Genomic DNA, 14,186 nt, shown 5'->3' with positions numbered 1-14,186 from the left:
TCAGAAAAATTATAGGAAATAGGCTTGATCAGTTGAAAATAAGCTAAAATAAAGAGGGAGGCAAAACATTGACACTCAGCTCAATCAATTAGAGACTTGCAGATTCTACATAGGATACAGAATGAAATGGAAGGATATGTGGGAAAGGCTGGCTATAAAGCAGCTCAGCATGATAGACAGCCACTTTTTCTAAGAAATAGCTTTAAGAAAATATTCAAGAGTGAATAGTGTTCCTAACTACTTATGAAGTTCTCACCGTGTGGATGTTAGTACGAGGCAGGGACACTGTGTGTTCAGTTGTTTTACTACACACAACTGAATTACCACGCAACACAGTGCCCCGGGACTGAATCTACTCAGAGGATCTGAACTGTCAAGGTCGAGATCCTAGTCTTCAGAAAATTGCTGTCTCAAAATTCCTGAAAAAAAAAGGCAGAATAAAAGACAGAAAGGCAGAAGAAGATTTTTAAAGGGGAAACATTTTACAAAGGCAAAGTACGTAGAAAGAGGGACTATTAGGCTTTTTAAGAGTTACATATATCTTTTAATGTAGGATGTAAATTGATTTAATCTAGATGTCATCGCTGGTATACAGTGGTAAGTGGGAAACCATATAATGAAGTCCAGTCGTTTACTGGACCGGAAATGTAACCCAAATAGTCGTACAGTTGATCAGCAGCATCTGATTTTCTGAAGTACAAGGAACAGGATATATATGTGACATCTTTTAGAAAACTGACCAAATGTTAAGAATTTGAAAGTAAATAAAAAACTGTTTTGCAGTTTGGGGGAGTCTTAGCCACACCACAGCCTTAGGGAAGTGGTCGATTCTCTTCGTGGTAGAAGGAGAATGGTGATGTTGAGGGAGCCTAGACGCCAGGCGGCTATTTCCCCAAAGCCCTGTTTGTATAGGGCCACTTGTCTATTCAGAATGTCTACAGCCCTCTGTCTGTACCTTGGCCTTCTTTGCCCTTGAGGGACATGGATTCATGTCTTGCATTTTCCCCATGAGTAGTCTTTAAAGGGTATAAAGGTGTGCTTCTACCATGCTGTTTTGGGATCTAGCTGTAACATTTCTTTTTAACTGTAAGAAAAAAAAGCTTTGTTAGAATTAACAGTCTTCCTTTCTGAAGAAGAAAATGTACAGAGCAGAAGAGCTTGGCCCTTTGGGACACTTCAGTTTTAAGATAATTCCTCCCGATGGGCTGTTATCCTCAGAGTAAAGTAACTTACTACCTAGCTAAACCCCTGCTTAGAGGGTGAGTTGACCATTTACATGTAACACACCTGAGGTCAGACAGAAAACAAAACTTTCTGCTATTTTTGGCTTCTCGTTTGGAGGTGCCTAGTTAGAGGTGAAATTTACCAGCGTGAGTGTGCCCATCTGGTTGCACAGAAGGTGGTATGTTCATGATACCCATGATTGCTGAATTTAACAAATAATCCAATAAAGGCTTTAAAAAAAATTTCTCACACTTATAAAAACAAGAAGGTACAAAAAAGTCATAGGTTTATATCTAATAAAATGCTTTTATTGAAAAAGAGTAAGGTCACACAAAATCCGGACCAACCTAGAATACCTTGAGCACATAATTCTTATGAGAATATTAGATAGAGCCCTGGGCAGTGTGGCTCGGTTGGTCGAGCATCTTCGCACGCACTGAGAGGCCTCAGGTTCGATTCCTGGTCAGGGCACATGCCTGGGTTTCCGGCTCCATCCCCAGCAGGGGGTGTGCTCCCTAAAGTGCTGCACCCTCATCTCCTCTGCTTGTGGCCATTGCTTTGTCCTGGGGCAGTGAGGATAAACTTTGTTAGATGCCACTAACACTGAGTGGCCAGAAGAGATATGAAGTGGACTGAGGCAAGAAAAATGACCTGACTTCACAGAAGACAGAGTTCTTACGGGGAAAGAGACAGTTGCTTGGAGTCGACAGGGAACTCCCCCTGCACAGGCAGGTCACAGCACTGCTGCTGTGAAAGCCTGTGACAGGTACCTTTGCTTATCTGTGCGCCCCACATGCAGGGCAGGTCTTAGAACTCTGAGGATTTGGCCATTGCTGCTGTTTTCAAAGGCACCTGAAAGACCAGTTGTGTTCCATTTCGAATTGATTGTTCCTGGGATTGAGCTCTTGGCATGATTTAGAAGTGATAGCTGAATGAAACAAAAACTGATCTTTTACAAAAACAGTATTTTTATGTAGATAGAATATTAACTCCGTAAGAACCTGGAAGACCCTGCTCTTTAACTTCTGCACTCTCAAATATTTGAAGAACTACTGGGCAAAAGATGATCTGTGCTGTCTTCCCAAAAACCCAGGTCGTAGCTTTAAGCATCTAGAATAGAGGTTGGCAACTTCTGGTTCTTTGACCAAATTTAGTCACAGATGTATTTTGTGTGGCTCTTACAAGCTTTAGCTCTTATAGTGACTGGGATTTCAAGCTTTAGACAAATCCTCAAATCCAGCCACAGTGGGTTTACATTCCTTCAGGCAATGACTTTGAATAGAGGTCCCCTCTTCTGACGCAGCCTACGCTTTCCAGTTGGCTCAATGCCTGGCTCTCCCCTGAGATATGAAGCTCCATTTGTTTTTATCATTGCACTTCTACTGAGGATTCCCTTCTAGCAGAGTGGGAGCATCCTGGCTCCTGTACAAATCTGAGCTAGAGACGCCTATAGGCATCTCACTTACAATCGCTAACAATAGGAAGTGGACCCTCATATTGCTAGTAATTATAGCAAAGTTAACAGGAAAAATTGTCTCTTGTAGCTCTTTTATTTTTCCTAAAGAAATGATCAAATTATAATATCTTTGAAAAATTTACTCGTTACATCTATATTGTTATTTTCCCCCTTTTCAGTACCAAAAAAAAAAAAAAGTTAATTCAGTGGATGCAAGCACATTTGAATGCCAACCTGTCAACGTCTTTTGTATTTTCACTCTTCTGGGCTCTGAGAATACTTTCAAATAGCTCAGTCCAAAACAAAGCCAGTAAAAAGGCAGAAATAAAAGTAAAAATGTACCAATGAATGATCGATTGTGGAGAGGCATTTATTCATCACTACTCATTTGATTCGAGAATTCTTAAACAAACAAACAAACAAACAAACAAAACCAGCAGAAGCAGGCCGCTTAATGCAGGTCACTCCGAGAGCAGACTTTTGCTTGGGTAACAGGCAGTGGTAAGTATGGCTGGCAGACTAATAGAATCTTTTTTGATTTCTAAAAACATATTTTTAAGCTGCTTATTGGCTACTGAGTAATTCCTGTGCAGGTTAAACTTGACTATGACCGAGTGAGTAATCTCTCCATGAAGCGATGCTATCACTCATCATTTATCACCCATCCAGTGGGACAGTTTCAGTATGTACAGATCCATGGTGACTGTGGGTTTCACTTTATGAAATGTAATGACTCATGTACTGGGTTTGATATTTCCAAAGAAATATTGGTCCTGATGACAGCTTTTATGGGGCTGCCTGAATATGACTGAGTCAACAAAAAATTATTTTACAGAATTACACAACAGCAAATATTGGTAAATGTTGGTATTAGTGTTGCTAAATATTAGTATAATATTAGTGAACTTTATTTTGCATAGAAAAGAAAATCCATTCATAAGAAGGGCATAATTTCTTCCTCACTTCCACCCTGAGAAATAGGTAGACATTTGAAGAAATTGTGTGTCTAAGAGTTTGGGACTTAATGTCACATAACTAGGAAACAGGGAATCTGGGATACAGCTCAGGAATTCTGACCCATATGAGGGTCTTTGCTTGACATCCTGCTGCAGAACCATTAGGGAGCAATACCTTCTCTGAGCTGTTGAGGAGAAAAGAGATATGTGTACCCCAAGATAAGACTTGAGTTGTTGTTTTCTATACCTGGTTTTAGTTATAGACTTTAAAGAAACTCAAACTGTCATTATTATTGTTTATGCTCCATCAGTATCGGGGTATCTGCAAATTGGTTTGGACAGAAGATCTGAGTCGAATGGAGCTTTTCTCTGTTTTTATTAGGAGTGAGTCTGAGAGTTTCTCTGACAAAACGGAGAACGGCGGCTCCCTGGGAAATAACCACAGCCCATACTCAAGCCTGATAAGAAATTAGAAAAGGAGTCACTTTGAGCAAAAGTGTCATAAGGTAGCGATGAGGCTACAAGCAGGAAGCGTGCAAGACGCATGGGTTTGAAACAAACTGACTCCAGCTTTAATTCCAAGGACAGATAGATGTCGTGATCAGTAAGCGGAGAGACAGCTGACACTGAGCAGAAAACCAAGAGGGTGATAAAATTAAGCACATTCGTAAGGCAAGTAGAGGAAATGATCAAAATAACCACCAAAGAACAGTCAAGTCTAAATCTAACTTTTTTTTCCTTCTTCCTGTGATATGTTGACATTGTTGAAACCTTTATAAAGCTGTAGATCTCTTGCTCTGGGTGATAAGAATCCTGGTAATGGGTCTTCCAAAGAGCAGGGCCATTGTGCGGGAGAGGAGTGCGGGGCGCCAGGACAGAAGTGCAGCTAATGGTGCGTGATATAAGCAAACTGCCAGAGTCTAGTAAGGTAACCGCGAGCGCCTAGTCTTTCTAAGCTGCTCGTTCTTATATGCAAACCTGAAATAATTCAAAGCACCCTTTTGAGGAATAGAGAGAAGAAATACCAAGATGCCTAAGAAATAATGTGGGTTAAATTAACTGTAGCTACCCCCCCCCCGCCCATGCTTCCCTAAGCTAGAGCATACGGTTTAAATGAGGAAAAATGATGACAAAGCACCACACGGGAGTAAGAGGATCTCAAAGTCTGCCACGAAGAAGTTAAGTGAATTTTGCCCAGCATTGCTTAGCTGGTGTAACTGGAGGAAAACCAGGCTCCTTTGGTTCCAAAGCTCCTGCCATCCCCGTTCTGCTTCTACAAAATGAGATGATCTGTAAGCAATTGAAAGGTGATAATTACCTTTGCTTTCAAGTCTCAGAGTTAAGCCTTAGTTTCTCTGTCCCAGTAGCTTAAATCACCGCCCTTCCTTCCCTTCCTGCACTGGTCAGGGGCATGGGGTAGGCAGGCTACGCAGCCCAGCGCATTCTAGGCCTGAACCCAGGACCGGGCTACTTCTCCGTTTCCCCGTCACTGCTGCAGCCTGCACCCAGCCTCCCCCAAGACTAACTTGAACCGCCTCTGGTGAAGACACTTTGCATCTTACTTCAAGATGCAACTGTGGGTAGTAAAATCACAATTTCAAAGCCAAGGGAGGAAACACAGTGAGAGGAGATATTGGGCTTGCTGCAAAGGAATCTTTTTTTTTTAATTTTTAATTTTCCTTGATCAAATTATGAGAATGATATATGGGAGGAGAAAATATTCTAGTAAATATGGTATGGTGAGGAGAGTCTGTAATATGAGCCTGGTGTCTCAAGGGAAAGTTCTTACATTTGTGGCCCCTGGGCAAGAATTTAACCCATCTTTATTCCACATTTCTCCCTGCCAGACTTGGCTGGAATTCCAGACTGAGGGCGTTTTTTTTTAACCCTTCCTCCGCCTTTCTCTTGTGGCTTGTGTGGCGCTGTGGTGGGCTAGCCTCTCCGCCCAGTCTCTGTCCCTGTGCATGGCTATAGGAGGCTAGCTCTAGCAAACAGCTAGGTAAGGAGCAAGTGGGCACTCCAGCCTTTGAACTAATCCAGCCAGTGTCAATACCAGACAGCTAGTTTCCTGGGTATGGCCTGACTGGGTTTACTTAGCCTAAGAGTGTGTATTTAAAGCCCGGGGTTTAATGACTAAAGTCATTCGAGCCCCTGAGCTGTGTGTGCATAGTCACACGGTAGAGCTGGGATCCCAGGGCAATCGAGACTTGCAAGAGCTGCAAATGTGGTCAGTGGAAATGAACTCTCAATTGAGCTCCGCAGCACGTGACTTCCTATTTCTGTAAGGTACTTCCAAGGGACTTCCTCTGTAAAATCAGCCCGCGTCTCCGGAGATTTCATTTAGCGCCGTAGCTAAGTTTTTAACTTCCAACTCGGGACAGGAGTTTTCCCTGAGATACGGTGTCAGTTTCTTCTCTTTCTCTTTGCCCTGCCGCTGCCAGCATGCAAGGATCTGGTGGCTCCTGTCCGTGATCGGAAGCTGAACACTCTGGTGCAGATCTCCGTAATCCACCCGGTGGAGCAGGGGCTGACTAGATACTCCAGCACGGAAATTGTGGAGGTGAGCATGCTGTGCGCGCCTGCATTCCTCCCTGGGTCTGAGCGAGCTGTGTCACTGTCCCCTATCATTTCCGAAAGCATACCTGGGGTCATTCAGCATGCCTTGGTGACTTCCCAGAATAAACACATGGGGGAAGAAAGTGCCTTTTTCATAAGAGACCTTATTTTTACTTAGTATATAGAAAAAATTCCCACTTTGAATCCTCCAATAGAGTGGCAAATAGAAAGAAAAAATATATATAAATTTTAAATGAAAATGGAATGAATGTTTATCCTTTGGCAGGGGTGGGGGGAGGAGGGGGGTGGAGAAAGTCATAAAGTACCCAGAGAAGTTTAAACCTGCAAAATATTTTTCTGCCTTTTTCATTTTTTCCTGTGTTCTTCAGTCTGTCTATGGAAACGATAATCTCAGCTGTTTGCGTCTGTCTTTTGAAAGGACGATGTTTTTCAAAGAAAGGTCCATGATGATTTTGAAAAACTCAGGTTTCTAGGCAAAAGGTGTAAATACTACTCATCAGATGAGAGATTTCCTACTTACATTTATTGTTGCTAATATAACATTTAGTATGTCTCGAGAGGAAACTCTTTATTGTGTTGGATCAAATTCAAAAGAGGAAGTGTTTCCCGTTTGATTATTTTGTATTTATCACACACATTTGAACATATGGGACTAAAGACAGTGTGCTCTGAACGCCTCAGCTTTGCCTGCCTTTCTCAGACCTGTGCGCCCCGTCCGCTTTGAATGGGGAGTTGCTCTGCAAGAACCGGCCTCAGGCCAGGCTGGCTCAGGGCTGCCCTGCGTCTTGATGCCGTTGGTGGAATAAATGATTCAGACTGAACGCCTCTCTTTCTCTAATGGCAGTGACCCAGGTCCTGCACACAGCCCTGAGTCTGTCCTGTGGAAACTTTGGGCTCCAATGCTGGTATAATTTGTAGTGAATGCTGTAGTTGAACAAACAAAACTAGTCTCATTCATATAAAAAAAACTTGGCTGCAATTGTAAAATGGTTCATTTATAGGAAATACATTTTTAAGCATTATTCCAACGTCATTCTTTTTAAAATATTGTGAAAATTTTAAATAAACTATTTATTTTGACACACTTCAAATTTTTATATTTGAATATATATGTGTCTATGTCTATATATACATATATATATATATATGTATATATATATATAGTTATATAGTTATTTTGGGGCTGTTTTATTTACTTCCTGCTCTAAAGTGTCTGACACAGTGAGGAACAAAAATAGTATTTACTGAGTAAAGAGAAGAAAGAATGAATAAACATGAATTACTTGGGCTTTTAGAAATGTTCATAGACAATTGGTTTGCAAAACTAGTAAACATCTCAATAATATTCAGCAATACAGGGCGGGGCAAAAATTAGGTCTACAGCTGTGAGTACATGAAGCATAGAGTTTATTCTTGTATTGTTATTAACTATTATATTATTTTCCATGTGAACAACTGTAAGCCTACGTTTGCCCAGCCTTGTATATTTAAATTTAGATATAACATTTAGTTTTGAATGTCAGCTCCTAAAAATGAAATCTGAGACACTGAGAGATCCTGTGCACTGTATTCCGAGCTAGTAAATTTCATGGCCCCAAATCCATCATATCTACTTTCTTTCATTAATTAGTTTTCTAATCGGTCTGAGGAGAAGAAACAAAACAGCGGATCATCTACAAACAAATGGGCATTATCAGAGCATGGCTTTCAATGGAATCAATGCAGAAAGGAAATAAATGGACAGCATGTGCTTTCCAAATGGTTCTTTATGAGAAAATTGCTTCATCTTAATTTGATCAGTCAATATCTTTGCTTATATGCATAAATTACAGGTTATGTCCTTTAAATGTATTCTAAGTGGACTGACAACTGACCCCAAAGAAGGGTTCTGCATATAATGAAAATAAATCGGTTTTCAAGATTATTAGCAGCTCTGACCAGGAGGCAGGGCCATTTACTATCAACAACGCTATCAGTACTTTGGGGCCTTGGGCCATATATTGTTGCCTATGAGCACCGTTTGGTAGTCTAGATCTTTCTTCATAGAACTATTTCCTAGAAAAACAAACAGACCCAGACACACTTTCTGCATGCTGCCAACTGCAGTTGCCGCCTTATTGAATCAAAGTTGTCTGCCTGTGCTGTTACAGGGAACAAGGGACCCACTGTTTCTGACGGGCGTCACATTCCCATCTGAGTATCCCATCTATGAGGAGACCAAAATAAAACTCACAGTCTATGATGTCAAGGATAAATCTCATGATACCGTAAGTACTTGTACTTCTTTCTTTCTCTGGGAAAAGGAGTTATGCTTTTCCAAACTTTTGTGTGTGTGTTTTTATTGTTGTTTTACATAACTGGCATTTTTCAAAGAGGGTATTTGTGCTGTGTTGATGCCTGTCTTCTGTTTATAGTTTTCTAGGATTATTCTTTTCAGATTCATTTGGTTTAAATGCCAAATTGGCAATGGGGTAAGAGTAAAAACTTCCAGAACAGATTTCTCTCTTTTTCAGGAAGGCTGGCTTGATCTCTTGGTTTATATTTTTGTTGTTGTTTTAAGAAGTTGCTGAAGGTGTGTTACTGTGGGTAGAATGTGAGTGGAAAAAATTAAATAATGGTTCAAAACTGCTTGGATACTGGAACTACTCGAAAATGGGATTGACAAAGTGTTCAACTTTCACCATTTATTCTTTTACATACTCAATAGAGAGAAATTCCCTCTGTGTTTCCTGAAGTTTTTCCTGGCATCGAAGCAAACAGAGGAGGCGATGGAAGCACTGGGCAGAAGCTTTAATCTGTTCTTTTTGCATGAAAGTCATATAAAGTCCCAACGGCTATTTTGTCCTAGATTCTCCAGTCTTCCCACCTGGTCTGACTTTTCCTCCACTTGATCCAGACCTCGTGAGTAGACAGTTAAGTGCGCAGGCAATATCTCTAGAGGTCTTTCTTAAAATTTCTGGACTGGAAAGAATGCTGTTGGATAGGCATTGGCAAGGGGGAGATTTAAAATGAGCCTTCTCCCTTTAGCATAAACTTTAGTCTGTTTTCAAGGCAGGAGTCTCGATGGTCAACAGTGAAGCATTAACCAACCAGGAGACACTTTGAAGGCAGGTGGGCCAGCAGGTTCCAGGAGAATTCTGGATGGAGTTCAGGGATGCTGCTAGACCTGGGGAACCACACAGCAACTGGTCCAAGGGAAACTTAGCTTTAAATTATGCCTTCACTGAGGCATTTGTCTTGCCCCTGACTCTTTCTTTCCTTTCCATTCTTTACTCTAAAATATATAGCATAGATGGACGGTGGGGGTATTTAATAGAGAAAATATTCTATATTGAAGGAATTTCTACTCATCTTAGTTCCAGAAAAGTTCACGTCTTTAAAATTGCAGCAGAAATGCCCAATCAAATGCACAGCATGTATGTGGAACAGAAATAGCTGTGGTGGTCTGGTACATCTATTTATTACACAGGCTCACTGGTTCCTGTTATATTTACTAGCTTTGTGACCCTGGGAGAGTTAATTATCTGTGCCTCTGTTTCTTCATTTATAGTATTTACCTGGTGGGGTTGTTGTGAGGGTTAAATAAGTTAATGTAGGTAAAATATTTAGAAGACTAACTGTTATGGATTAATTAATAAGTGTAAGTTGATGCTTTTATTGTTGTAATTGTGCTGGCTGCTGCCTCATGGTCCCTCAGGGCATATTAACTAAAATCTTTTTTTTTAAATTTTATTTATTTATTTACTAACTTTATTTTTTCTTAAGTGGCACTATATTTATTATTTCTTACTTCCTTGAAGAGGGGAAAGACAAAATATTTTGCAACGCAAAACTGGGGTTAAAACCGGCAACTAAAAATTATTTGCTTGTGAGTTTTGTTTTGTTTCCTTTCCATTTTCCTTGATTTTTTGAGGTCATGTGTGGAAAAGGAGTGGACTGATCTGGATCAGGTTGATAGATTACACACAAGGCTATGTGCAGATTGATGGCTGTCCCTTTTTATTTTTTGCCTTCTGCCAGAAAAGGGAGAGAAATGAAGGGACCGGGGAAAGATCATAAAGTTGGGAAGGCGAGAGAGGCGGTTCAGATGGATTTGGGAAGGAGGTGCTATAACTGTGCAGAAGAGTAATAAGCAGAGAAACGAGCAGGATGACAGGGAAAGCAAAGCAGTAACTGTGGGCTTTTATGTTCTTCCAAGCACATGATCAGATTCAATCTTCCCTCCAGGCCCATAGGCAGGGCAGAGGATACGGAAGGGAAAGGGTTATAGAAACACTATACTACAGGAATGAAAATGTTGCCCCTATACTCTTGGGTTTGATGTCTTCAGAATATCAGCATTAGAAATATTAAACACCAAAGGTATTTCTGTCCCCTTCAACCCCCCTCATTCACAATGTGCATGTATGTTAATGCTTTCGGGATAAAAAATTTGCTTACTCATTAATTATGCTTTTTGTTGACTTCTATTTCTGGAAACTAATTATTTAGGGTCTTTTACAGACATTCTTCCTTGATCAGAGGTATTATCACATGAGTATTGGATGAACTGGAATCCCTGCTGTGAAACAAAGATTTGTGAAACTTGAACATACTTGAGAAAACCAACCGGCTTTCATTTACCAAGTGCTGTTAATTAAGGCACAGCCTCTTCCTTAAAATAACTAACAATTAGCTCTGGTGATGGAAGTGTAAATAGGAACACAGTTCGTTAATTTGCTAATAGTCCCCATGGACACAGACTTTTCATCCTGGCTCTTTCTCTCTCATTTCTGAAGTTTTTGTTTGGGGGGGGGTTGGGGAAGGAGGAGGCAGGAAGTGGGTTTAAAGCACTTTTTATAATTATGAACACTTGATAACCTAAGGATTTTAAGATCATAATACTTTTAAGGCTTAAGAAATGAGATTTTGAATATTTTTGTATTTTGGAAAAATTAATGAATTGTGTGTATTTAAAAGTATCTTTAATATTTGCTCCTTGTAACCATTGGTCATAATAGGCTAACCTAGTACAATGAGGTCTGTACACTGGCTGAATTCTAGTTAGTTGAGTCCAGTGACTAAGTGGCTTTTCCTACTGAGTTTATGGCTACTTGGAGTTAAGCAGTCAAATAAATTTGTTACTTTGCCATTTCATATTCATTTACATATGTATTAATATTAGATATTTTTAAAGAGAAATGATAATGTGTCATTTGTGTCCTTGATACAGCCATTATCTAAATAGTTGTTCTTGTATTCCTCTAAACAACTGGGCCTAAAATTAATCATGTTACTAAGGTTAGTAGAAATGCAATTAATAATTGTAACAAACGGGAGGAGTCTAAGTGTTGATTCAGAAGGGCTGTTGTTTCCTCCTACTCCATCTTTCATCCTTCCATTCACCACAGTATGGGGAGGTGGGTATGGGGGGTGATTGGGTCATTATGAGCATTAGAGTGACTTTCTTATTATTTTCCTCACCAGGAGGAAATTACCTATTTTTAAATATATCTTTATTGATTTCAGAGAGAGGGAAGGAGAGGGAGAGGGAGAGACAGACACATCAATGATGAGAGAGTCATTGATCGAGCCTATGACCTGGGCATGTGCCCTGACCAGGAATTGAACCCCGATCGCCTGGATACCAGGTCAACGCTCAACCGCTGAGCCACGCCTGGCCAGGCTTACCTATTTTTTAAAAATGGTCTAATCTAACATGCAGCTGTTTGGTGGGGACTTTAACGTTTGGAATTAGAGTCCAATGTTAAGGTCTGAGAGCCCGAGTTCTCACAGTGGAGTTGATGCTCCATTTAAAAACTCCTGGAACTATAACAGCATAGACAGAAGCGTTGTCAGCACATCATTTACAGTGTTCAGCCCTAGGGAATCAAGCTGCATCTTTCATAGGTTACGGAAACAGTCTCAGAGGAAGGAGAAATTCTTGGAGGAAAAGAACATCACCATCGAAGTTTGTCTCTTTTCCCTTCTTCCCATGCAGCTGGTGTTTTGGAAGGGAATGAACAAAGCTCTTACAACACCCAGCTTAGAACAGCCATTGATCTGCACGGCAAGATTAAGCACAGAATTGTTTTGCCCATGGTAGAAATTGGAATTTCTAATGTATTCTGTAGGACTGCACATTGCTCCATTTCTTTTGCTGTTGGAGAAAATATATCTCCATCGTGTTAGATGTTCAGCTTATAGGACAGAGTCCCATATGCAGTAGACACTGAACATTTCTCAGGTGAGGATATAAGCTCTAAGATATTTTTTTACCATTTGCTAGCAACCGCTATCCCCTACCATTTGTGCCATTCAGAAAACGTGACCTCATCAAGACTGCATGTAAATCTATTGCCTTCTGTGTGATATGCCCAAAGCAGCTCTAGTACAATTCTCTGCACAGAAGTGTCCAGTTCACTTTTATGGTTTCCTATGGAAAATAAAATCACTTGCATTTAGTACACTTTGTCTTGGCTTGATTTTCTACACTGACCTCCTACAAGTGTAAGACTGTTGAGATACAAACTCTGTGAGCTGGCTTTCTCTGTCTAGAAGATATGCTGCAGTGGGTAAGGAAACGAAGTTGAGATTACCGATCACTAAGTACACACAAAGCACTCTGTTTGAAATGTTACGTATACTTTCTTCTTTCATCTCTATAAAAATACTTTTAGGGAAGTATCATGATGCCCATTTTAAAGAGAAGAAATTGGGATTCTGAAAAGTTAAGTAGGCTCAGTTGAACCCCATTTATTTTTTTCAGGCTATGATATATATATATATATATATCAATGTAGATTTGTTTTGCTTGTTGAAATTTATGTGAATGAAACCTTATAATATGTGCTTTTTTTGCACCTCCTATCTTTTGCTCAACATATGTTTTTGAGATTCATTCATGTTGCTGAACGACTCAGTAGTCTACTCTTTTTATTTATTTATTTCTAAACTTTATTCGGTTGTAATGATATACCACAGTGATATCCATTCTCTTATTTATAGACATTTAATTGCTTCTGGCTTTTGACAACAATGAATAATAAAGTGTTGATGAACATTTGAGTACAAGTATTTGCTTGGATATTTTGTTTTATTTTGAGGATAAACACTGAAGAGTTATAATTGATAGGTCATAGGGCAAATGCATGTTTAACTTTTCTAGAAACTGTCAAACTGTTCTTCAAAGTCATGGTATGGCTTTATTCTCCAGTTACTCCACCAACAATGATATTGTCAGTCTTTTTTACTTAGTATTCTAGTGGGTGTGAAGTGGTATCTCATCTCTCATCATGGTATTAATTTGTACTTTGATCAGGACTGATTATGTTTTCTGTGCTTATGGGCTATTCACCTATCTTTTTTTAAATGAAATGTCTATTCAAGTCTTTTGTTTGTTTTTTTAAAATGTCTTTTTATTGTTGATTTCTACAAATTTATGGATGTGGATATAAGTGCTTTTGTTGAATATGTGTTAACAAGTTTTTTGTTTTTAGTTATTGGCTTGCCTTATAATTTCCTTGATATATCTTGTTAATCAGAACTTTTTAATTATGATTAGTTCAGTTTATTGATTTTTTCATTCATAGTTAGTGCTTTTTTGTGCCCTAAGAAATATTTCTACCTCAGGCCATTAGAATATTCTCCAGTGTGTTCCTTCAAAACATTTTGTAGTTCTAACGTTTGCAGTTAGGTATAAGATCCACCTCAAATTAATTTCTGTGATAGGAATGAGGTAGGGATCAAAGTTGTTTTTCCCTGTGTAGATATTGAGTTATTACAGCACCATTTGTTAAAAATGCTTTTCCCTACACTGAATTTAGTTGCTGCCTTGATTTGAAAATCAATTATCTACTGATACACATGGGTTTCATTGATCTGTTTGTCTAGCTTTGTGACAATAACACAATTATTGTAGCTTTATACAAAATCCTGAAATCAGATAACTTAAATCCCTTATCTTTTCCAGCTTTGTTCTTTACGTCCAGGTT

The 14,186-nt window shown here is 39.5% G+C and overlaps 1 protein-coding gene across 5 annotated transcripts in view; it reads left to right on the top strand.

Moving 5' to 3' along the window:
- The window catches only part of INPP4B (inositol polyphosphate-4-phosphatase type II B), a 531,720-nt gene that overhangs the window by 275,257 nt on the left and 242,277 nt on the right, over positions 1 to 14,186 (top strand). For 4 of the 5 annotated variants that reach the window (XM_087816497.1, XM_087816494.1, XM_016206930.2 and 1 more), the window contains 2 exons: positions 6,078 to 6,196; positions 8,364 to 8,480. In XM_087816497.1, the coding sequence (XP_087672623.1) occupies positions 6,078 to 6,196; positions 8,364 to 8,480 (236 nt within the window). The remainder of the gene's footprint in view (positions 1 to 6,077; positions 6,197 to 8,363; positions 8,481 to 14,186) is intronic. The other variant, XM_087816498.1, reaches the window with a different exon arrangement.

Source organism: Miniopterus natalensis, chromosome 4 (assembly GCF_054644295.1).
Source record: "Miniopterus natalensis isolate mMinNat1 chromosome 4, mMinNat1.hap1, whole genome shotgun sequence".
In the NCBI taxonomy this organism is placed as follows: Eukaryota; Metazoa; Chordata; class Mammalia; order Chiroptera; family Miniopteridae; genus Miniopterus; species Miniopterus natalensis.
Note: the sequence above shows the minus strand (reverse complement) of the source record. Positions and strands in the feature narration are given on the sequence as shown.